This window comes from Alosa sapidissima, chromosome 13 (assembly GCF_018492685.1).
Source record: "Alosa sapidissima isolate fAloSap1 chromosome 13, fAloSap1.pri, whole genome shotgun sequence".
NCBI classification, from domain to species: Eukaryota; Metazoa; Chordata; class Actinopteri; order Clupeiformes; family Clupeidae; genus Alosa; species Alosa sapidissima.
The window spans coordinates 4,284,064-4,309,519 of record NC_055969.1 but is presented as its reverse complement, the minus strand read 5'-3'; the positions used below and the strand labels follow the sequence as shown (position 1 = coordinate 4,309,519).

The following is a 25,456-nucleotide window of genomic DNA, read 5'->3' as shown; positions in this document are numbered from 1 at the left end:
CAACCATTGTATTCATATTTGTGCTATTGGTCTTTGTTTGTTGTAGGTTCATATTTGTGCTATTGTTGGTCTTTGTTTGTTGTAGATTTGTGTTAAAAGTCACATGTCCTAAAATATAGCAACGACCAACCTAACTCTTACAGGAACACTACAGTCGTGCACATCGGTGTCTCTGAAGTATAGACCTACGCCTTTTGCTTTAGCAGTTAAGTCTCTCAGCAGCACAAGCTGTAAAGTATCACCTACTGTAGGCTAATCACAGCTTTTGAAATAGTATCTCTGTGTTGTGCAAATCTACGGCAAAGACTGTTATTTTGTGAAAGTCTAAATAGTTTTTTTCTACCCCTTCATATTGTGATTGTGATTGCTACATAGTTTAAAATAGCATGAAAGAACGGTAAAAGAGTTTCTCGTTTTATCTGTTGGTCTCCTGTAGTTTACATCCCAGGGAGCAAACACTCAGACATGAATATGTGCATTTATGAAGGTTTTCCCTTTGCATGAAAGTGTCAGCTAAAAGAATAATTAGTGTAAATACTGTATATTGTCTTCTCTTAACCAGAACCAATGGTTGAGAACTTGCATGCACATGCACAGCCGATGCATTTTCACAAATAGCCTATGCTTGTTTCCAGCCAACAAAGCACGGCAATACAACTACTGTAACTTAGGTTGATCTGAAACATCACCATCACAACCAGTCCGAGCTGGGAACAAACTGCTTTTGTAGGTGGAGAGAGGCAATATTGTGCATTTGCTCAACATCAGCCTATGACAACAATGTCGTTTCACAATATTTTCTGAGACACATCGTCCAACAAAATGATCGTGACGGGTCTACCTACTAGGACATTCAGCTAGTTCTCACCCCAGACATTTCCTCAACAAACTTCTTTTGCTTTTGCACAAAAAAGTCAAACTTAATCTTGACCATCATCTGCGTTTAACTCTTCCTCCTCACCTATACTGCCCACCTTCCGGCACGTATGTCAACATGTCTTCAACTATAGGCTATCTTGTCATTAGGGAGAAATTCTAATAGTATATTATTATGGATGATACAATATGGCACATCCCTGCTGCTGAGCACAGTCCTTTTTACTCACTAGGTTATTTAGCCTTAATGACTTGAGTCCATTAAGTTAGATGTGTGCATTGTAGCTTTTTTCTGCATGTCTAAGCATTTATTTTAAACAGATGGGTGGTGATCCAAATACGATCCTGTTTCTCTTGAGCTGCGTCAAGAGTGTGTGTGTATTTCTGCTGTGTGCCGGTAGGTGTGGATGAGCGTGACAGTAAGAGTGGCCCTGTGCACTGCCACTTGGCTCTTATAACAGTTGTACTCTCAATGACTTCCTTCCTCGCTTCCAGCTTTACTCCATCCAGGGTTAGGGCGAGGGGTGAATATGGGTGTGCGTATATTACGCACCCATACACACCCTCACAATCAAAGAAATGCATTCCCAAAACAAAGGCAAAATCATCTTTGTTTCCCTCTTTCAGACAGAACCATCCCAAAACACATTATGGTCATTGTAAATACAGGAGAATGGCTGAAGACAGACAATAACTGCAAGTGTTAAGAACAATCATACTGTTTGCTCATACACATAAATAAATGTTGCGTGTGTGTATTCAGTATGGTTAATCATCAGTAACAATCCTCTGTGTGTGGGGAAGTCAGTCTCATCCTGCCTTCATCATTACTCAATGGCTGTAAACAAGAACTTCCACTAACGAAGACTTCCTGTTAGCTAGTACCCTGAGCACCATAAACGACACAGCACTCCACTATTAGCCTATTATATAACAGCTGGCTTATGAATGCTTGTGTGACAATATTTGTGAGCTCAACGACAAGGGGGCAAGTGTGGTATTCTTTCAATGGAGGTAGCACAAAGTATATATTTCAGAACAAAGTCGCTGGCTCGGCTCACACCATTGCTATCGTCTTACATCTAATGTTACCAAACTGTACTTGCCACCTGGGTCACTTGTTCTGAGGAGGACCGCAACAATCCATTTGGTAACTGAGTGGAATACAAGACACACGCAAACACACTAGCCAATTCGTGTAGGAAAAATAATCTGTAATGAAAAACCTACCTGCACCATACAGAACAGCTGATTAGACTACAAGCAAGGGAGTTTAACTACAGATCTATGGTTAACTAACGCTAGCTAATGTGGTTGGAGAGCAGAAGAAAGGTGACCTACCTAGTTAAACTTTAAGCGTTCTTCATGGTGATGGTTCGAATATGAAGAAACAGCAGCTAGTTATCTTCCGTTATCAGGCAGACATGACACTACACAAACGCTACATGTAGTTTCCGCTTTTCACAGATTGCGTCTGAAAGGCTGAGCGGTGAACTTGAAACATAATTTGTTTTGACAGCCACGCTCACCATTTGAGAACCGCAACTGGCTGTTTCAACCAATCTCATGTTGAGGTCTTACACACATGTATTCCATGCCAAGATATTTATGTTACCATAGACTAGCCTACTATTCCAACCAGAAAATCTTCCAAGCATAACCACACAAATTAACATGATAACAACATGGTTTAATTTATCAGTTCATTAGCTTTATCTCTCCATAATGTTACAATGTTATGTGTTAGCGTTAGAAAGATGCAATTACCATTAAAAAAGAAAGTCAGCGTCATGACATCAAAGATGATCCAGCCAACTATTTATACCCAGCTATTTATATAGCCAATGTTTTGCCTCTAATTTAGCAGTCTGCACGTGAGGCAGAGAGGAAAGAATGAATGACATGAAGCACTTATCTTCAATGACAGCATGTTAACGTTACATTATCAGAACAGTAACTTTAGCACCTTACTTTCATGTCCTGTGCAAGCGCGCCAGCTGTGTGCCTACATTTGGACATTAACTAATGATACAGATGGGAAGGAATGCGATTGCTGCCTGGCACCATGTAAAAGCAGTGGCAGCAAGTAGATGGCAGCTAGCACTGACATCGTTTACGTTAGCGACACAAATAGCTTCTACAGTAACCTTGTTCAAATGTAACTTTATTCTGCAAGCGGGCCAGGCTATGCTTTCTGGCAGAATAACGTTACCACAACGTTACATTATAATGTGACAAGTCATACAAATGAGAATATAAATTATCTGATGATTTGTTGTACAGCCAATGTTATCGCATCAAAAGTTAACTTACGATAACGTCAAAAGTTAACGTTAACGTTACCAAGCTGAGGTTTACACGTTAGCTGAACTAAGTTAACATTAGACGTTAACATCATCATACACTGTTATTGGAGCAAGCAGGCATGGAACATTAACGTTAACGGTACAGAACATTATTTTACATCAGACCTCTTGGGTATGACTTAATTTGCTATATCGTTAACTTCAAAATGTGTATATATATATATATATATATATATATATATATATATATATATATATATATATATATATATGCTGTTCTAGCTATCTTAATGAGTAACAAGCGGAGAACGCTTGTTAGCTCTAGCTAGCTTATGCAGTGTGACAGGTCAGTTATTTGATCTATAACAGTACAGCCAGTTAATAAGCTAACTATCGATAGCAAGCGAACTTCATGAACAACAGTGAAATAAGGTAGTAGCTGCTAACGTTAGTCGGGAATCATTAGGACATTTCTAACGATTGCTGTCATGGTAAAACGTAGATCCAAGTCGTTTCCAATGTAACGTTACGTGGCTGACTGAATTAACCAGCTAGCTTGCTAGCATGCTAAACACGAACAGTTTAGCAGAAAAGCTAACGTCACTCGATAACTGACACCTTTTTCAAAAAGCTCACAGCTTACCTCCCATTGATATCAAAAGGAAGAGTCTGGTCTTCCCCTACTACAGAATCCATGTTTGAAATGAGGCACTGCAGTTAATGTATCCGTCAGTGAAGGCTCTCGAGTTATTCCTGTACCATTTTCGTTGAGTTTATTTTGAATCTCCAGTGGACAGAAAAGAATTCAAAGTAGTTCTCAGTACCGCCATTTTAGCACGATGACGTCACTACACAGGCAACGTTGAATGTGTTGGGCTGGACCACAAACTGTCCAAACTGCTTTCGTTTAGTGTGCTGATTGGGCAGTATACAACTTGTAAACATACAAAACCTACACAGGCTTACATTAAATTAAATTTAACTGTCAAATTAAAATGAGAGATGGCAAATAATTGCATATTAAATAGAACCTTTTAAGAATGATGTTTGCACTTCGCCTACCTACCTGCTTTTGCAGTAGTTGCACAGCTGAGAAGATGCAGAGGTAGCCTAATCCATGAGGATGCAATGGACAAGGGATAAAACAACAGCCTTTCTGTATTCAGAGAGAGAGAATAGAGATGAACAATACACAGAGGCCTTGTTATGCTTAGGGAAATGAGGCTAATTTATTCGGTATATGAGATTGTGTCATTGAAATGATTGTTCAAACCGGCTAGACTACACAAAAGCTCAACCTTGCATGTTTTCCACAGTTGCAGTTTGATCAACCGGTCTACATGTAAGCCTGTATGACAATAGGTACAGTAAGGTGTTCATATTTTTGTTACTCAGCCAATGTCTGGTGGTCCTACCACATTGTTAGGCTTTTAAATCAATACAATGTATGTCAAAATATTTAACACTTTAGCTCAATTACCAATGATATAGACATAATTTATTGTTCATGTTTGCCATTTACCCCTGTGAGATCACATTTATGATTACATGATAATTTGTGTTTTTTTTTGTAAGAAAACAAGGAAATTCAAGATGTTTGATGCTTATTTCTTAGAACTTAATCAGACCAGGTAAAAGTGCTTGAAATGTGACAATTTTGTAACTTTGTGTGGGAATAGCAGATGAAAGACAACATTCCCGCATACAGAGACACACTCAGACACGCACACATACATGTACAGACGCACAGACACACAGACACAGCAGGCCCATAGGAGGACACAGTTAAGGTATAGCACCTACAATTATTAGGCCTACACTCGGGTCCAGTAGACCCGGACACCACACACTGTAGGCTATATGTAATAGTGTGTGTGTGTGTGTGTGTTGGGTACCATGTGCAGTCATTGAAAATAAGTTATTTTTTTATGTTCTTCACAGAAAATGAGCCAAGGCAAGGAGTCAGAGTTAGAAGAAATAATAAATAGCATAATTTTTCTTTTAGCGAACATGTTCTTCATGTTCTCTACTAGGTCACAAAATTGTGTGCACTACCTCACCTCACCTCACCAAGACAAGTCATTGTGCGGTGGCCATACTATGCATAGCTGTGCTGTACATCTAGATTTGTACAATGTGTGTGTGTATGTGTTCTGTGTGTGGGTGAATGACTGTGTTCTTCTGTGTTTGTGTGTGTGTGTGCCTATGTGTGTGTGTTTACAATTGATCTGTGTGTACCTGTGTGTGTGTGTGTATGTCAAATTTCATAAACCTTCATAAACCTTCAGGTTTCATGAACCTACATCACTAGATATTAGTGCATGCATGTAGCCTGGGAAAACCCATACGAACCTTTGGCACATTTGGGTCCGTCTGGCCAAGAGGCCATTGAAGTCCATTTGTAATGTTCCTAAAACATGGGCACGCAAATACAATCGCTAATCGGCATGTACTGCTATTATAACATGAGCTGAGATTGGTTAAGGATTAAGGTTGGAGTTCTGAAATGGAGAATCGAATTCTCTCTTATCTAGGCCACTACTGTGCTGGCCAACAACAATCTTTTTGTTCCTTCCATTCTTTAGTAGGCCTACTGTTGTTGTGATTCTTTTCAGGAAAGTTAGTATTGCAGCTTCATCCAGATGATATCAAGGAAACTGAGAGATGTCTATCACCAGTAAATTGCCACAGTGAGGTCAGAAATCTAGGTGTTTTCCTAGATTCCTCTTTAAATTTCAATAAGCAAGTCAGTAGTGTGGTTAAGGGAAGCTTTTTTCAACTAAGACAAATAGAAAAATTAAAGCCCTGGCTCTCATATACTGACTTAGAAACTGTAATCCATGCTTTTGTTACATCTAGGCTGGACTATTTTAACTTGTATTTAGGTACCAATCTACCCTTGCTAGACTTCAATTAGTCCAAAATGCAGCAGCTAGGCTTCTTACTGGAACAAAGAAACATATGCACCTGTGCTGGCCCAACTCCATTGGTTACCTGTCTTTTTTTGTTTTTGTTTTTTTGTCATTGATATTTTTGTTTTTATTACTATATTTATTTTATTTCTGAGCACCTTGGGTCAATTACATTGCGTTACGTGTGCTATATAAATAAATGTGACTTGACGGTACCAATCCAAGTTCCATTATTTAGGTATGGTGCCAAAGACATATGATGTCTATCAGGGTTAGGCCCATGAATATGCCCAATTTAATTAGATTACCATCTTGGTGTGCTTCACAAATATTGTAACTGATAGGAAATGCCTAGTATTTATGGGGATAATATATAAATTAATCTTGTTGTCTTAAATAAATTGATTTAGATGTATGGACAAGTTTGCCCTGTCCTCATGAGTTCTACATTGTGCAAACTACATAGCATGTAAAGATTTGCATGTCTGCTTATTTATACAGTCTGTGGTAGTGACCAAATCCATACCAGTAATCAAAGAACTCTAGAATGTTGATACTAATGATTATGGACTCTGAACACAACAGCAAGGTTGTGTAATGATGCACCCTGGTGGACAAAATCATACACCGCAGCGTGTAAAAAGAGTTTATTGGGTATGTAAGCGTTTATTGCATTCTGGCTGTCACATATTGAGGGGAACATGTGAACGCTGAACTCTAGGAGAATGAAGCTGGATCAGCAAGGTGTTTACATGCCAGCAGCAGCCAAACAAAAGCACTCAGAGAGATCTCCGAGGTTTGGACATCTCTCACAGATCCAAACAGTCCTGACTCAGCAATTTCATACATCAAAGATCTCTTAGACTTGGAAATGTTTGATTCAGATTAGACTTGTCTTATGCCATCAAAATGATACCTTTCTTCAGATCTTACACCACAGCTATTTGTCAGACATAGGAATCTGTCACCGTTCCCTGGATCTCTCACAACTCTGAGATCTCTCTTGAACTGCTCCGAGCTCAGACTGATGTTTACAAACAGGCCAGTGGGAGCGAATGTGAATGAGACAGAGCTGAAGACTTGAATGTAAAATGTGAGGTAATCTGAGCTCATTTTGAAATGCCTGAAATAGATCAACTTTCACATATGATCCTGATCTCCAATGGAAAAAAAAAATCATACAACACAGTTCCAATACAGTACAGATTTTGATTACCATAGAGAAAAATAAACAAAACATTAAAAAATAGAATTGACAAAACAAACATAGAAATAAAAAACAAGCAAAAAACACAATATATTTATTCTCTGGAGCCCCAAATTTACACATAAAGTAGAAATCTATCTCCAAGACCAGTTGGGCAGACTGACTCATAAAGTCACCAGGAGAGAATTTCTGCTGAGCCTCAGTCAGCTCTTGACCACGTTTAAACGACATTAAATAACATTAAATTAGCACAAAGGGATCCACTGTATACAACAAGGCTTGCAGAATTATACACATTTGTGTCTGAAAAAAAAAAAAAACATTTTCCAACAAAGAGGTGCTTTTATAAAACTTCACTAAAGTCTTCACTGTATCTTTTTAATAATTATTAATAATATTATTGTTTTAGATAATACTTCCAGCTGAAGGGGGAGTTTGTACAGAATAAAGAACAATGGAACAGACTGATAAAAAAAACAGTAAGAAACCTCTGGATGCATTAAATATGTGTAACCAACATAAAAAATCTACTATTTTTTAGTTTATATAAAAATATTCCCTTACGCGAGGCACAGACCGTTGTAGGTTTTTATGGCAGCCAAAAGACTACAGATCCTTTTAAGATCGCATCGAAATATTGACTATCTGGACAAATACGGGGGAAATCGTTTAGCTACCATGGTAATAGCCATCATCCTCTTGCCAGGGAGAGGAGACAGGCAGGGCCTGTGGCTGGTGTGGGGCCTGATACTGGGACTAGCCTGATGCATGCACAGGCCCAGGGCTGCATCTCCACCACAGAGGGGTAGGGAGGGCTATCTGAACACCATAGTAGCACGTCTTTAGCACCACTGAGAGACTCTTCCCTCTAAGACAGACATGCACATCTGGGCTCCCCTTCCCCTCCCACGGCTCAGCTATGCCGAAGAGGTTTTGATTACAAGGGGCTGGGAAAGGGAATATCTGGCCATACTGCACATAAATGGGTGCAAATGTGTGTATGTGTTACGTGTGTGTGTGTGTGTGTGTGTGTGTGTGTGTGTAGTTGAGTGCAGTTACCATAGCCCTACTTAGAACAATGACCATTAACAACAAAATATATTATTTTAGTTAAAATATCTGTATATTTAATTACTTTGTCATTTTACTTTGTACTTTTTTATGCATAGATAGAATGTGGACTGGTGGTTTGATAGGTTAAAAATCAACACACAATACTTAAATTTGGTATGAAAGACCGTTGTTGACTGACTTCCATCATGTCCATGAGTGTCGCTGCTGGCTGAAACCTTTCAGCCTTACCCCTTTACACTGAAGTTGTGGTGAGTGACTTGAGGTTTGAACCACATATGCAGTCTACATGCATGTGTGTACACTGAGGGGCAGATTTTTGGTCAGACTAGCAGCCTGAAAATTAACCTGTAATGGAACCATTGCAGGTTTGCACTGATTTGGTTTTCAAATATGTAGTTCTATTCTTTGCAAAATGACCATCTTGCATCTTGCAGAACTTTCAAAAATCATGTTTTGCGATGTTTGTTGACAATTTCACTCTGATCTACACAAAAACAGTTCTTGACTCTTAGCTCATGGTTCGGAGAATATAATTGTTTTCATTGTCTTGTCTCATTTCTGTCACACTATCCCATTCTCAATTCGCTCCCAGCAGGAATAGCTTTTGCCGCTGTTGAAGATGGCAAACACACACTCTGGCGTGGTACAAACATAAACACCACACATATCTGACAGGGACACAGGCAAGCATATATCTGCTGTGCGTGCACACAAACAAACACACACACACTCATGCACAGACACACACATATACACACACATAGTAACACACTCTCTTCTTCAATTCTGGGCAGGTACTAAGGTGAGGGAGGAGTAACTGGCATAAGAACGGAGCACACCCTTGTAATGACAGCACCTGGTACACTCATGTAAGGCCTTCCACTTTAAATACAAGCACATATAAACGTCTCCTCTGGTTTTTCTATTGCACTTCAGGGTTTAAACCTCTTAACACACACCATTACTGAATGACAGGGAGCAGGACATGCCTGTGTGCAGTTTCTGTGATTCTTCTTCTTTTCACCGGCGGGTTATAATAAGTTATTACAATAAAATCAGATAGAGACAGTGAGAGAAAGGCAGAGAAATAGAGAGAGAGAGAGAAAAGAGATGAAGGGAGACAGAATGAGATAGAGAGAAGAGAGAGAGAAAGAGAGAGGGAGGGAGAGCTCGGCAGTGGAAGAACTTGGTTTGCATGCGTCAGCACACGGCCAGCTGGGCGGAGTGTAATTTTGTTTTGACCCCACCCCAAAAGCACTGGGTGGTCTGGCTTATGCAAATTGAGCTCACCAAACCTTTCTCCAGAGCGTCTGTGCCCAGAGAGGTGATTGGCTGGCTGCTATGGAAGTGCTCTCTGATTGGGCATCTAGCGCTGGTCGGCGCCATTTCCTCTCATGAGTCTTTAGTAAAGCCCCTCCCCAATTCCCCTGAGTTGGTTATGTGACCGTCCCCTCCCATCATGCCCCCAGAACAACATTTCCTGGTTCTGCAGTCCAATGAGAGGCTGAGTACTTAGAGGGCGAGGAGGAGACTGGTCCAATAGGATGATGTGTTTCTGGTGGTGTGTACAGTGGAGGTCATCTTTGCCTCTTGCTCCTTTGGTGGGGTGCGGGGAGGGTGTCCACCACTGCAGCACACGCACACACACACACAGATACACAAACAAACCCAAAAACACACACGTGCCTAGAGGAAGCACACAGGTCCAACCTCCAGGTGGTATCGGGAGGCAGGCGTGGCCTCCGGCAGATTGGCGATGTGAGTGATGGGTAGCAGGGCGGGATCTGTCACTCGGAACAGGAAACGCACTTGATGCCACTGCCCATCCCTCTGCTGTAGTACAGAAAACAAGAAACCTAATGAGAACTTGGGACTGTTAAAACACATAGGGCCCTATCATGACAGTCAAAAGCGCATCGTCACTCGTCAAAAGCTTATTCAAATTTAGTAGGATGTGTCCAGTCCACATTGGGAGGGTTTTCTTTAGCAAACGTCGAGCGCATGGCGCAACAAGGTGTTCCTAGGTTTGGGTGTGTCAGGGTGTTCAGTCATGGGTGTGTTTGGGGCGTAACATCATTTAAACCAATGACAATGACATCTGTCATTCCCTTTAACGGCGCAAAGCACGATGTCAAATAAATGCATCGGTATTTTGACATTCAGCGGCGCATTTGAAGGAGGCTGCTTGCGAGACCAAATGGAATAGTCATTCCACTAAACCATACTTTACTAAAACCTAGCATAGCCTTCACGCATTTGCACTCCTCTATTTTTTTAACTCATTGGCAAAGTGAAACTAACTTCACCATGGTGTCAGTCAACGACAAGACAATTATATGCAGTTACTTTCACTATTGACTGACAATGGGTTACCATCGAAAACATACGCTGGAAAAAGCAACACTTACCCTAATATTGCTCAAATGACTGAATAAAACAACATTTATCCTGTAGTGGAGTTGCTTATATCTCGTGACAGTGTGTCTTCAGCTGTGCTCCATACGTGTCTCTCGCCTCTCCCCAAATCACTTTTAACCGTCATTACCAATTTTCAAATAATGGTGAATAACTACTCATCATGAGATGTACAGTATTTCGTAATATCTTTATTCTAATTATGTTTCCTATTGTAATCGTGCAATTTGTAATGTTTTGCTTGGACGTGCGCTGGTGTGCGTTCATGGATGATAGGTGCACTTAAAATAAAACAACTCGCCATAGACTTCTGACCAGGTGTACAATAGCGATTTTTAGACAATGCGCTAAGCCACTCCCTAAGTTGTTAATTGCCACACCCCTGGGCGCATTGTTTAAAAATTAAACATGCAAAATAAGGAATTAAACTTCGCGCCGGGTGGAAAACGAGTTTTACGCCATGCGCCAGTGTGCAAAATACAGCCCATAAAGACCCTTTCCAAGCCCCTATGCACTTTTAAATTTTCTTGAAACTCTTCTTTTGAACTTTTCTTGCAAGTTACTGTAATTTATAACCAAAATGTTATTAGTGAGGATATAAATTTAGCTGAGTAGGATGTTATGACCTACTGAATAGGATGCTAGGATTCTATGACCTTTTTAATGATATTGGTTCACTGTTATTTTGGCTTAACTCACCCAGCAGGTGTCCTCCAGCACAGCGGGCTCGAGCATCGTCCCTCCCCACCCTCTGAAGCGCACGGCCCTCTGGGAAGGTGGGAGTCCATGGGCAGGGCTCCACACACTGATGTTGAAGCAGTGGACCGTCAGACTCTGCTCCGCTCCCAGACTCAGCAGTTGGAGGAAGTTCAGCTGGACACGCCCCACATTTATCTCCAACTGCCAATCAGATGCCAAAGAGATCAACACTGGATCAACCACAGGTCAGCAGCCATGTTAAAAGAACATATGCTATTAGCTTTTAAATGAATTGTGGAATGTAATTATAGGCTATATATATGTACATATTATTTTAGTTTTATTTTCCTGCTTTTTTGTGTCTTGATTCATTTTGTCTTATATTATCTATTTATTTATCTGTTTTTATTTATTTTTGAGCACTTTGGTCAATCACAGGTTGTTTTAAATTGTGCTATATAAATAAACTTGACTTGACTATGTTGAACAAACTGGGTCAACTGTTTACATGTCATAATAATCTCATCCTATCATGTGTTACATACAGGAACCATTTAATCTGACTAGCCGTGTAAAATGTGCACATTCATTCTGTTTGTCGCAGGGTTTATAATCAGCTCAAAAATACAAATCTATCGTCTGTTCAGCGCAGTTATGCATCAACAGTGTGAAGCGTGTTTACTCATACTGGAAGATATAATGAACTATAATGAAGAACAGCGAGCACAAGAAACCGGTGTTGTCAGTTGTTGTCAGTAGGCAGTTATTGGGTTAAAGGGCACTGCAGTTATTGTGTTCTGTGAACATTCTTGGCTGTAATTTTTCAACAGATTGCACTGACAGCTGTGGAGGTTATTTAGCATGAGTGATTGAACTAAGTTGAGCTAAGTAGTGATCTTATGCAACATTGCCAGCGTGTTCCACAAAGAATCAGCACGACTGTAATAAGCTGTAATAAGCATACCTTGGCTGCTGTGATTGGTTTGAGGCAAGTGTGTCCGTTCTTGCATGTAACCTGTATGGAGTCGGAGGAGCAGCCCAAGTTTGGATCGATCCAGTAAGTGCCTGTAGGAGAACAAACAACACACCTGGTTTCATCTCTGATCACCTATTCAACTGGCTCTCTTTATAGCTCATTATTACTCAGTCCTTCCCTCTCTCTCTCAAACACACACACACACACACACACACACACACACACACACACACACACACACACACACGTTCAGTTCATTATTATTTCATAAAGATGTGTGTGCACTCTTTCTGCCTCACTACTGTATCTCTCTCTCTCACACAGACACACACACAGACTCACGCACACAGATGACCCACTGACCGTGAGTGTGTGAGTGTTGGCAGTGGTGTAGATCTCTGCAGAGGCGCGCCGGGTTGCGCTGGCTGCCCTCTGGGTTCTGCAGGCTGTGCACGGCGGACAGAAGGTCGTGCAGGGTTTCCAGCAGACCCACCGCCTCATCCAACATCACTCCTGTCTGAGAGACACACAGAGAATAAGGGCACAGAGCGTTAAGGCAGGAGGAGGGGATGGAGAGATCAGAAGAGTCAAAGAAAGGATGAATCTTTTTCAGACAGCTGCTGTCTGTATAGTCCTTTGTGTGTGTGTGTACATATGTTGTGCATATGGCTGTGCACACTACTGACCTCTCTCTTATGAGGAGTGTGTGAATCGATGAACACCTGCAGAGCTGCAATGTCATTCTGCTTCTGAGAAAATAAGACATTCTTACTATCTTTTTATTATTATTAACATATACACAAACACATCACATTACCCAATAACTCACATAATGGACACATAAAGGGCCTACACATATTAATACACAGCCCTATTGGTGAGAAGGACAAGATAGTGGGAGGAATAGGCACTCACAAAAGATGGGGGCACACTAGGAGGACCCTGCAGCATAATGAGAAACAACCGTCAGACTGTTCACAAAGCACTTGTTTGATGTACAGAATGTTATGAGTATTTGTGGAACAGAACTCACTGGAGGTCCAGGTGGTCCACGAGGCCCGGCTGCACCCTATAACAAAACAAAACGCAACATACAAATGCATGTTATGGTACATGTGTGTATGCATGTCTCTGTGTGTGTGTGTGTGTGTGTGTGCTCATGGCTGCATGTGTGAGGGAATATTCACCCGTGGTCCTCGCACACCCTGCATATGAGAGAGAAAAGGAACAATATGGTCACATATTCATAATAGTATTAGGAAACATTGTGTCACTGTCCACTATGTTTGTGTGTGCACAACAACGTGGGGGCGTGAGGACTTACATTTTCCCCTGTGTTTCCCTTATCTCCTTTTATACCCTAGGGGCAAAGGTCAAAGGTCAACCCAGACAAAAAAAAATTAAGTGCACAAGAACAAGATAAAATCAACACACACACATACACAGCTGCAAACACAGACAAAATACTTACAGGATGACCAATTGGGCCTATAGCTCCCATAGGACCCATCGCCCCAATTCTCCCCTATAGGCAGCAAGAGACAGAGAGACATAGTTATGATGGTTATGGGTAATAGGTGATTACTATTAATAATGCTAATTCATCTCCCATTTAAAAACCCAGTACATGTGCTATTCATGAATTAGCCAATGAACAATTTGTTCAAGTGAACATTCACAATTTACAAGGAATCCCAAAAGACACTGAATGAGTATAGTGGAGACCTACAAAGATGAGCGTGACCTGTAATAATAAATCTAATTCTACATTAGTGAATGTAAGGGTAAGAATGTAGATGGAGTGTGGTAAGTGAGGTTCCCCCGTCACTGTGAAGCGATTTGAGTGTCAAGGAAAGCGCTATAGAAATGTAACGTGTTGTTGTTGTGGGGGAGTTAGAGGGGGAGACCCTCAAACTCACCACGCTGCCCTGTGGCCCTTTAGGTCCTCGGACGCCCTTTGGACCCATGTCCCCAGGAGGTCCCTAACACACACACACACACACACACACACACACACACACACACACACAGATACACGGAGAGGGAACGAGAGAGAGAGAGAAATCATGCAGTCACACTTACAGCATACAGCAATCCGCATAGTTCTGTTTGTATACAGGTCAATGTATTTCATTTAATCCTTGCACTGATACATACTACATTTTCTGAACTTCGCTAACAATTATTACAATATCCACAATCCTTAAAACATGGGTTGCTGTTGCTATGACGATGTGGAGGTACCTGGGGTCCAAACATTCCAAGGATCCCTGGGAATCCGGATTCTCCAACATCCCCCTGAAAAACAGGTGTGTAGACAACATTAGTCAGTGTCTCATCAGTGCCAGTCATGATTTCTCAGCATGCACATGTCTGTGGGCATATTTGCGTTGTGTTGTGTGTGTGTGTGTATTTGTATGTGTGTGTGTGTGTACTCACAGGCTGACCCTTGACTCCTCTGCTGCCCTGTGCTCCGGGCAGACCCATCCCTCCCTTATGGCCTCTCTTCCCGGCTGGGCCAGCATGCCCTGCTAGACCACGCTCACCCTGAGCAAAACACAGCAGTTATACACACCTGCAGAGACACACGCAACCACACATACACACACACACACACATCCAGGATACATACATACACAATGCATGTTTCTGTGTGTAAGAGATGTGTGAGAGTGTATGGCTGTAACATACCTTTGGTCCGAAAGCACCCTGGTCTCCAGGTAAGCCCACCACGCCCCCTTTACCACGGCCACCAGCTTTGCCAGGAGGCCCAAATGCCCCATCATCGCCTTGGTCCCCCTGAGATACAAGGAGGACAAAAACAAGGAGGGGGTGAATGAAAAACTGCTAACAGCCTATAAGTATGTTTTCTGTGATGAACTGTTCATTTCCCATGTATGATTTCCTGCATGCTTGCCAAGGGATTACAGGACTAGCTGTGGTTGTCATTAAAAATGGTTCCTTGTGTTCAATAAATAATTGGATGGGAAGGTAGCATGGTAACTGAAAGCAAGTTGGTTTTTGGGCATTGTTGGGTTTGGGGGTTTTTTGGGAGAGATGTGTTCATTACAGAATGTTCTTTTGCAGTGTTGCAGTGGGGGTAGAACTATTCTTCTAAGCAAAATTGCTCTGCAAATAATTACCAGCGACTTGTTTTAAAACTTCAACTGATCTTTTTTCCACTCGTGAGGCTCTAAGATCAAGGATTCTTCGACATACTGTACCAATCTACTCACAAAGGGTCTTAAGAAAAATATTGTATTTTCTAATGAGCATTTTCAAATAATATCCTGCTGCTTTCTCTAGACCCTTTTAGTCTCACTGGTATGCCTTTCGTCCCATCCTTCCCTGGGTGTCCATCTTCACCTGGAGGGCCCTCCAGCCCCTCACGGCCCACCACACCGCGAGGCCCAGGCAAACCCACCACACCCTGAACAGAGAAAGAGACAGGACATGTTCAAAAGTAATCTATCTATGTGGGTATACTGTATGGATGAAAGCACAGAAAATGTTTTACCGGTGATCCCCGGCTTCCTCTATCTCCTGTTGGACCTTGCTTGCCTTTTTGACCCTAAAGCAACATACAAGCATACAGAGTGATGGAGAGAATGATTCAGAGACAGAATGAAACACTGGCTATGATATACAGCTAAAGTAATAGTTGACTGCTGAGAATCATTTTAAGTCACAGAAAAGTTCTCACTCACTGATACACACCAATGTACACATGAAAACACACTTACCAAATCTCCTTTAGATCCTTTAGGCCCTTGTAGTCCACGAGGTCCAGGGTGGCCCTGAAAGAAAGAAAAAGTCATGAAGCTTAAACTGACTGTCTGTATGTTTCTACTAAAATGTGTCTGTGTGCATCTGGGTTTTATATAGTAGCTCTTGCATTTACAGTATCTTATGCGTGTAAGTGTGCATGTTTCTATATGCACGAATGTCTTGAAGGCAGGGGTGAACGTAGGCTGGTACAGTCCAGTCTGGCATACCACTAAAAGATTCAGTAGCAGTAAGCTGTACTGGAGAGAAAGGGGAGCAGCCGCCTGCCTGAACCAGGACAGCCAACTCTCACACACTGCGTGCCAGACTCAAGCAACTGACACATCTCACTCTCTCATAACACACATCACTTTTCTCATGCTAACTTTTTGTCTACACTTCCTTCAATGTATTTCTGATTACTATACTGCTCAAAAAAATTAAGGGAATACTTACAGTTTTCCACAATTACTAAAATACATTGTTTGAAACCTTCCACCCTTTTCTCCATTCTCAAACTACATTCACAGAATGTCTGACAGCTCTTGCAAAATAAAACACTCGCCTCAAAAGTTTTACTTGTGCTCAGAACCAAACAGTGTCAGAGTACCAATCCAGTGTATTATTGAAGTGTTCCCTTAATTTTTTTGAGCAGTATATTTCTGATTTCCGATAACTAATCTAATTAAGCAATGCACCACACCGATACATTACCTTCTGTCTAATGTATTTTTATCTTCATTCACATAGAGACATATCAGAGACAGACTGAAACAATCTAACTTTATTTGGAAAGGCAACATAAAACCATGCATACAGAAAGTGTACAAAAGCCCATCAGTTGTGCTGTGTGTTGAGTCACATCCCTCATCACCCAGAATCCTTTTCAGAAAGAGAGGTGAGTTGTCAAACTATACATTTTAAGAAATGTATGAATGCCACGTTTAGTTTTACTAAATGCATACTATATATTAGCTTTATCTTTTTGATGAGCATGACCTTGTATCATGACCAACTTGGACTTTGCAACAATCTCTTTCTTTCTCCCTCAGATAAGACATGAGAACAGTTTAACCTAAAGAGTTAGTAGGGGAGAGGCAGAGGGGCCTTCCACAGAATGTCAGGAAAGAACAGGTAGCAGGTCCTGATGAATGCTTTAAAATAATCATTAATGTAGCCTATTTAGGTGTGTTGAAAATGTTTCGGTGTGCATCTGTAACAAATCTCACTCCAAGCTGCACTAAAAAGTTGGGAGCCCTGCAGATATCCAGAGAGCAGGTGAACAACATGAAGCAGTGAAGGTTGTGCTAGTAGCACCGGCAAGAATCTACTTCATTTACTTTCACCCCTGCATGTAGGTGTGTTGGTGTGTGCATATGTTTCTGGATACAAGTGATCCTTACTTACAGGTAATCCAGGAGCACCAGCTCTGCCTCTTTCTCCATCTACACCTGGTTGACCCTAAAAACAAAACAAAGTTAAGTTGCTTCTATGAACCTATTCAAATCTTTGAGTAACATTGAGTAATATGTACAACCAATAACAACTATGTAGCTTACAGATGGTTCTAATTCTTACTTTGTATCCAGGATCACCAGACTCCCCTCTATCACCTCTGTCTCCAATTCGGCCCTGAAATCATAAATGCACACACACACACACACACACACACCATTTAGTGCACATGCACTCATGCAAGCTTTGAATGGTTTCTATGAAAGAGGCAAAACAAGACAAACTCACTCTGAGTCCGGGAGGACCAGGAGGCCCCTCAACCTTCCCATCATCCCCCTGCTCCCCCTAAGAACAAGCAGAGCATTGTGGGTAACTGTACATTGGGGTGGAACATTCTCTGCATTTAAGAAGATTGTGTGTATGTGGGTGTGTAGCTATGTGCAAGGATGTTGTCTGAACCCAAAGCTAATTAGATCAGGCACTGTAAGACTACATACGCCTGGGGAGGCCTCTCCACACAGCTTGACTAAGTGAATGAGCTTAAATGAATGTGTGTGTGTGTGTGTGTGTGTGTGTGTGTGTGTGTGTGTGTGTGTGTGTGTGTGTGTGTGAGTACAAATGCAAGTGCATGAGAAAGTATGTACGATTGTGTATGAATGTGGGTAAATTGGCATGAATGCATTCTGGGCAAGAGGTTGTGTGAGTTGTAAACACGACGGTAGGGAGTCGTGGGTTTCACTGAGCGTTTAGAACGATCTGGGTCAAGTAACTCACTTAAACCCTACATCACCCCGATAAATACAGTTATGAAACAAATTAAAGCTGATCTGCATAGCTGGAGATCGGAGGGGAACAGTGCACAGATTGTGTTATAGGCCAGAGGCCCTATTTGGGTCTGTCTAGGCAAGAGCATGTCATAGACCAGAGTTCATTTGAAAATTAATTAGGGATTAAGTGGAAAAGCAAGTGAGTCTCTCCAAATATGGAGGTTGATGTCTGTTTGCAATGTGTGTGTTTGTTATGTAGGACATAAGATGTGTGGTGTGTGTGTACCTTTTCACCTTTGGGTCCTGGAGGTCCAAGTGGGCCTATTGGACCTTGATGACCCTATAACCAAACACATAATACATTTTCACCATGCTATACATCATTTTCTAAAATTGTAGTTAAATAATTCTATGACCTATTGTGCACATCTGCATCAGCATGTGTTTGGCAGCACTGCGTCTCACCTCATAGCCTGGTATGCCTGGCTCCCCCTGCTGGCCCATTCGCCCTGGTGCACCCTGCAGAGACCGACAGAAAGCTGATGTTCATTACACCCAGTGGTGTAGTCTACGTGATACGCAGGACTACACAGTATACCCACTTAAAAAGCATCACCATCTCAGTATACCCACTTATTTAACATTTGGGGTTGATCACAGTATACTCACTAGAGCTAACTAGACTACACCACTGATTACACCACTTGTGTGGATGTTTGTGTTGGGAATTCTCAGTGGATAGTAGAACTCATATGAATTATTGGGATATTATTCTTTTTCTCTGTATTCCTAACTTTCCTAAAAAGAAAATGCAGAATGCTAGCAAAGCAGCATAGACCAATGCAGACATAAATATTACTTGGTTGATGGTGCAAAGTGCTTTTTTGCTGACTAATGCAGATCTGTCGTTGGGATTTTCTTATTTACTTGCAATGCTTTGCTAGACCAGTGTAGTGTTTCCCATACATTGACTTATTTGTGGCGGCCCACCACATAATCAAAATTGACCACCACACAATGATTTTCCTGGTTGTACTAAATTGTGCTTAAATCTGGTTAGAATCATAACCACACTGCACTAATTTGTTAAAAACTGTTGCATTCAGGTTAATTCTGCAAACCTACCACCACAAATAGAATTCAATTCTGTGGGAAACACTGCAGTGTATTTGCAGTGATTAAAGTGATACACTTTCAAATATATTTTTGTCTAAAACAATGCAAATAAAGAAGTAATCAAACATTGGTAGTGGAGTGCACCATACTCATGTTGCCGCCATGACGTAAACGCTAGCAGGCTACTTACTACACACCCTACACATGCCCTGCCTATGCTGTAGCACAGTCAGTTCTCAACCAATGCGCTGAGGCAAACTGCTGTGCTGTGAGGCAAAGTGAGGTGGGTCATGGAACTTTGAGGATCTCCATGTCTTTTTATACCGGCTCATGAAATAGGTTATATGGCTATTTTAAAAGGCATCAATGACACAGTATCTTAATTAAAAAGCTCAGTCAACATCATGTGAGCATATGTCTATCACTGTGGTCTCGGCTCATGAACACACACAAAATATGGGCATAAGAATGAACACCCCTATATATATATATATATATATATATATATATATATAGCCTATAATAATGTGTGAGACATAACGTTACTTTATAATCAGTAACCATAAGTCAGTGTGCCTTGGAGTTTTGGTTTGACCTCTGGTGTGCTAAGGACCTCTGCTGTAGCACACGTTACTGTCTCAGACATCCTCCCTCCCTCCCAGCCACCCTCTCCTTCTCACCACATGTCCGATGGTTCCTCTTGATCCTTTTGGGCCGACAGCGCCATTTGCTCCGATTTTCCCCATTGGTCCTGTTTCACCCAGATGGCCTTGGTGTCCTTTAGTCCCCTGGAAGACAGATTATTTCCCTTTTACAAAACACACGTCACCCCTCAAAGTCAAACTTGGCGGGTTAAAAGTTAGCCGATATTATACATGGGCCTCCGTTTACAATGTTCAGCAGGTTGATGATTTGGTTGATGGTACAATGTAGACCTACAGTGGAATGAGGCTAAAGAAGAGGTTATGGACTTACCTTGGGGCCTGGTTTGCCACGATCACCCATCTTCCCAGGTTTGCCTTCAGGGCCCTATGAGAAACAAGTCTGATAAGGCATGGCTGCACATAACATTGTAAAGCTTAAGTGGATATGGGCATGTGTGCATGTGTATGTCTTTAAGTGTCTGGTGTTGTGTGTGTGTGTGTGTGTGTGTGTGTGTGTGTGTGTGTGTGTGTGTGTGTAAACTCACTCTAACGCCTGTAAGTCCAGGGTCTCCGGGTGGTCCTTCCTTCCCCTTGAGTCCAGGCTCGCCTCTCTCCCCCTGTGGCCCCTCTGGACCCATATCGCCCTTCTCCCCCTGGACACACACACACACACACACACACACACACACACACACGGCATATACACATGAGGCATCATTAGTAAATGTCCAGTGGTGGGCAGGTCTTAATACAAGGCAACAAGACAACAAAATGCGCCTGATATAGCATGGCCAACACAGGTCATCTTCCTTCTTCATGACAGTGGAAGTCTTCCCGGTGAAAAAAAAAAGGTAAACATCACGATTTATGGACAATTGTAAACTGGAAAACACTTTAGACCAGTGACCTCCTGCATAAAGGTCAGTCTTTAAAACTGGTGTAGGTTTCAGAAGTTGAAACTTTGTGTTGTCTCACCTTGAGTCCATCAGGCCCAGCATGCCCAGCTTCTCCCTCTAGTCCTGGCTCTCCCTAAAACACAGACACACAGAAATATAAATAAATATACATAAATCTAAATAAAGAAATGTTATTTATACTCCAATAGACTGTAATTCTAGATCCTCAAACATGAAACAAAGGACAAAGACAGTGTTCAGTCCCAGTAACTGGAAAATAGAAGATGAAAGGGACAGAGTCTCAGTAGTACCACTGATTTTAATAGGAATCTGTTCAAAATTATTTATGTGCTAGACTCTTACAGCTGACAAACAAGTGCCAAAACATCCAGCTGCCATTCGTTTTCTATACAAGCTGGCAACAACATTGGCAAGTGTTGACAATTCAAAGTTACCATAGCACACAATGGAAGATTTATTTCAGGCAAATGAAACGTAATTAAACCCACTGACAACTGACTACTTGAGAAATAAATCTGACAAGGAGGACCAACTACAAGTCTACTAACGATCAATAGCAACTTGTGAGATCTCATCACTCTTCTTTATACTTATTTGTTTTTTAGGAAAAGCCATAAAGGTTCAAAAGGACCTTACAGAGGTCTTTTGGCCAAGACATGACTCTTCATCAAAGCTTTACCCCATAGAGAACCCTGTACAGACAGAAAGTGTTCTTTTGGGCTGACTTACAACTGCTGCTATGAACTGTAGGACTTACAAGAACCTTTAGGAGGTCTTCTAACAACCCAACAAACCTTTATTGTGTGTAAAGTAGCAGCATGATGGTAAGAGCTATGTCATTATGACATTGTTGGAACGCTTACCCTGGGGCCAAGCATGCCGGCCTCTCCAGCATTTCCTGGTGGTCCGAGAGACCCCTGTAGAAACGAAAAACGCAGCTATTTACTGTTTTCCACGGACTATTTGAGATCACATAATACTTTAACAAGGAAACTGCAGCCAAGTCCCTGAAATGGGTGAATACAATTCATTTGAAATCTTAAAGCAGCACCAACAACATTGGAAACCAATGATTTCAGCTCTGTTACCATGAAAGAGTTTACCAATCTAGAACTGTCAGATGATCTGCCAATTTCTAACACATGCAACCTGGCAAATGTGGACCAGACACCATATTCTTCCAAGTATATGCAGTATATTCTACCCTCACACACACACACACACACACACACACACACACACACACACACACACACACACACACACACACACACACACTCAGACACAGAAAGACATAATATTAATAACACTGAAATACATAATGGTCATACACACACAAACCTTCTCTCCTGGTTCGCCTGATAGTCCTGAATCCCCAACTTTACCAGGAGGACCCTGAGAATATATAACATTAACAGGTCAACTATTTTGCCAAAGTTGACATTGTGTGCATGTTTCTGTATGTAATGTCTTAACAATGTCTGTTCAGATGGTGTTTACCTTCAGCCCCATGTCCCCAAGAGGCCCAACAGTTCCCGGTACACCTGAAGGCCCCTACACACACACACACACACACACACACACACACACACACACACAAGCACAAACACACATAAATGCATACACACAAACACAAACACAGACACATAGGCACACACAAAATATTAGGACCGAGTAATTCCACCAATTTCCATGACTCCATGGAGTCAGGGAAAAATAGAACAAGATGTCTCTTAAAGATAAAATTACAGATAATGATGCCCATATCCACTGGACATGGGTCAAAATGTGTCATTTGTATTATATTCAGGGTCTTAAGAACACTCGAAGTTACTACAACAAGTTACTTCTACAGTTACTACAATAAAACAAGATGCCAATTCCAAATACCATCTTAGTGATGTAATCATCATCGTGTTTAAATTACTCCACAACATATGTCAAACAAAAGTACACACAACTGTACCACCATGAAAATGCTAACTACACAACATTCTCAAGGAGGACGGAGAAAAGAGGGAGAGGGGGAGCATGAGGGGGTGGGAAAGAATGATAAACAGAGAATATTGTGTCATCCTCACCGGTTCTCCTGCAATCCCCTTATCTCCCGGTGGGCCAGAGGGGCCTGGTGTACCCTATGAGCACAGACAGAGCCATCACACACACACACACACACACACACACACACACACACACACACACACACACACACACAAACAGACGGAATTAATACAAACACGCACAAAAGACACACAGGCATTAGGCGCACATACGTGCGATCCATCACAAAACCTACCGGAAAACCCTTAAGCCCCCTTTCTCCAGGCTCCCCAAGCTTGCCCTACAAAGAGAGAGAGAAAGAGAGAGAGAAAGAGAGGGAGAAAGAGAGAGAGAAAGAGAGAGAGAAAGAGAGGGAGAAAGAGAGGGAGAAAGAGAGAGAGAAAGAGAGAGGGCCCAGTGAAAAAAGCATCAAGATGAATAGATTATTCTGGGATACTAATCAGCATTTGGCCAACAGGAGAGACAGGAAGTGCTTTTACATCATTGCCTGGGAAACCAATCTTCCCTGGTGGTCCATCAAGGCCCTGCAAACAGCAAGAAAAGGCGATTTCAAGAGGAGAAGATGAGAAGATAATGAATGCATGAGACAGAAGAGTATAGCAGTGGGCTGACTTGTGCATGTTTAGTAGGGGCGACTGTGACGTTGCCACGACTACATGAGACAAGTCACCCCAGAGGGAAACTCACCTTCTTTCCCTCGCCACCACGCTCCCCGACCAGCCCGTCAGGCCCCCTAGGACCCTGCAACACACACACACACACACACACACACACACACACACATTTGGTCTGGTGTATTTCAGGTAGAGATCTCAGTCAAGGATCAACCTCTCCTATGAGATCTATTCTATTGCTCGTATTGAGATCTATGGACCATATGCACGGAATGCCCTTAACCCAACTCATTTATTAGCCAACTCTCCTGCCCTGCCCTCATTCCCTTAAGCCAACTCATTTATTTCTGGTGAATGGTCAGCTGTGTTGTAACCAGGGTAGGAATTTCACAGCGGCCACGACGGCCATGGCCGTGATGCCCCTTTGAAAATCAGAGGTTTACAGGCCACGGTGGCCTTGGTGCCCCCTTCTTTCAATATTCTGCTTTGCGTCCTACTAATAGAGATTTTTATTTAGCCTGTGGCCTGTCAAAATAATCTTAGCATTCACAGCGCAAATGAATTTAGTCTTTTACGCAGTGGAGAAAGTGACAGCGCAAGAAAGAAAGTCCGTCCAAATTCACCCATTCTTCTCAGTTGAACTATCAGAATAAACAGCAGACCTTATCGAACACAAAGGTGTAAAGCAGTCCCCTGTACAGTTAGCTGTTCCAGAGTAATCCAGTTTTGAATTTGCAGTAAATTTCGACATGCATGGATGTCTCCAAATTTGGGCTTTAAGTTTTACAATGTGGTTAAATTGTTCCACATGATTTCATAACGGGCCAAATACAAAATAAATGTTACAAATATCGCCTAGATATTGGTAAATCAGAGGACAGCTGACTAAGAGTTTGTGAAAGTAGCCTTAATGATCACAAAATGCTAAGCATGCATCTAGGCTATTTGAGTTTCTTAAAGCTGAGCTGTGCTTAAATTGTTCAATACATGATTTCATAGCAGGTCAAATATAAAATAAATGTTATATATAGCCTAGATATCTGTAATTATTAGATGATCAGATGATTTACAGTTCTATGTAATATGTCATGTTTTTGTAATGTTTCATACAGTGATGCAGGTCTACTGCAGTGAATAGGCTAAATACAACTTTGATCATTTTTATATACTACTACTGTATAGTTAACTTTGGCCTTGGTGCCCTGACATGTGGCCTTTGTGCCCCCCACCAAATATGCCCAACTGATATTGGGCATATTTGGTGGGGGCCATATCGCCCCCAGAATGGTGAAATTCCAAGCCTGGTTGTAACGCCATCTGCTGTCATATTCTGCTCCTTACATGTTCACTCCGACACTGAATATCTTGCTTGCCCAATAATAACAATTTTGACACACGAAAAATCCTTCTACATCATAACGTGCTATTTCACTAAGTGCAACACCCAAACGGGTCCGTGTAGAGTAGACACTAATTACATTAACAATGGTGGCTACAACACCTTCCATGCATGTGGTCCATTGAAAGTATTGCAGTTTCAAAATCAGTTGATTAAGTCTGACAACTCAATTCACACATTGTACAAATATATACATACCCGTCTGCCTTTAGGTCCTCTGTTACCGATTGGTCCTCGAGAGCCGGCGATACCC

At 41.7% G+C, this 25,456-nt stretch overlaps 2 protein-coding genes across 11 annotated transcripts in view; both read right to left on the bottom strand.

Annotated features, from left to right (window-relative positions):
- The window catches only part of cdk5rap2 (CDK5 regulatory subunit associated protein 2), a 42,545-nt gene extending 38,509 nt beyond the window's left edge, over nt 1–4,036 (bottom strand). For 6 of the 8 annotated variants that reach the window (XM_042058617.1, XM_042058624.1, XM_042058621.1 and 3 more), the window contains exon 1: nt 3,826–4,036. In XM_042058617.1, the coding sequence (XP_041914551.1) occupies nt 3,826–3,878 (53 nt within the window). In that variant the 5' untranslated portion in view covers nt 3,879–4,036. Of the gene's footprint in view, nt 1–2,217; nt 2,360–3,825 lie in introns of those variants that run through there. The other 2 variants (XM_042058622.1, XM_042058623.1) reach the window with 1 other exon arrangement.
- Nucleotides 4,037–6,724: 2,688 nt separating this feature from the next.
- LOC121679706 (collagen alpha-1(XXVII) chain A-like) overlaps nt 6,725–25,456 on the bottom strand; it is a 52,309-nt gene continuing 33,577 nt past the window's right edge. The window contains exons 28-61 of one of the 3 annotated variants that reach the window (XM_042058625.1): nt 25,402–25,455; nt 23,878–23,931; nt 23,670–23,714; nt 23,426–23,470; nt 23,211–23,264; nt 22,630–22,683; nt 22,471–22,524; nt 21,993–22,046; nt 21,188–21,241; nt 20,758–20,865; nt 20,544–20,597; nt 20,249–20,356; nt 18,918–18,971; nt 18,739–18,792; nt 17,974–18,030; nt 17,809–17,862; nt 17,638–17,691; nt 16,209–16,262; nt 15,983–16,036; nt 15,788–15,895; nt 15,157–15,264; nt 14,905–15,012; nt 14,710–14,763; nt 14,385–14,447; nt 13,937–13,990; nt 13,790–13,825; nt 13,653–13,670; nt 13,499–13,534; nt 13,381–13,407; nt 13,152–13,214; nt 12,829–12,982; nt 12,454–12,554; nt 11,490–11,690; nt 6,725–10,208 (exon numbers count right to left, since the gene is read on the bottom strand). In XM_042058625.1, coding sequence (XP_041914559.1) covers nt 10,062–10,208; nt 11,490–11,690; nt 12,454–12,554; nt 12,829–12,982; nt 13,152–13,214; nt 13,381–13,407; nt 13,499–13,534; nt 13,653–13,670; nt 13,790–13,825; nt 13,937–13,990; nt 14,385–14,447; nt 14,710–14,763; nt 14,905–15,012; nt 15,157–15,264; nt 15,788–15,895; nt 15,983–16,036; nt 16,209–16,262; nt 17,638–17,691; nt 17,809–17,862; nt 17,974–18,030; nt 18,739–18,792; nt 18,918–18,971; nt 20,249–20,356; nt 20,544–20,597; nt 20,758–20,865; nt 21,188–21,241; nt 21,993–22,046; nt 22,471–22,524; nt 22,630–22,683; nt 23,211–23,264; nt 23,426–23,470; nt 23,670–23,714; nt 23,878–23,931; nt 25,402–25,455 — 2,397 coding nt within the window. In that variant the 3' untranslated portion in view covers nt 6,725–10,061. The remainder of the gene's footprint in view (nt 10,209–11,489; nt 11,691–12,453; nt 12,555–12,828; nt 12,983–13,151; nt 13,215–13,380; nt 13,408–13,498; nt 13,535–13,652; nt 13,671–13,789; nt 13,826–13,936; nt 13,991–14,384; nt 14,448–14,709; nt 14,764–14,904; nt 15,013–15,156; nt 15,265–15,787; nt 15,896–15,982; nt 16,037–16,208; nt 16,263–17,637; nt 17,692–17,808; nt 17,863–17,973; nt 18,031–18,738; nt 18,793–18,917; nt 18,972–20,248; nt 20,357–20,543; nt 20,598–20,757; nt 20,866–21,187; nt 21,242–21,992; nt 22,047–22,470; nt 22,525–22,629; nt 22,684–23,210; nt 23,265–23,425; nt 23,471–23,669; nt 23,715–23,877; nt 23,932–25,401; nt 25,456) is intronic. The other 2 variants (XM_042058626.1, XM_042058627.1) reach the window with 2 other exon arrangements.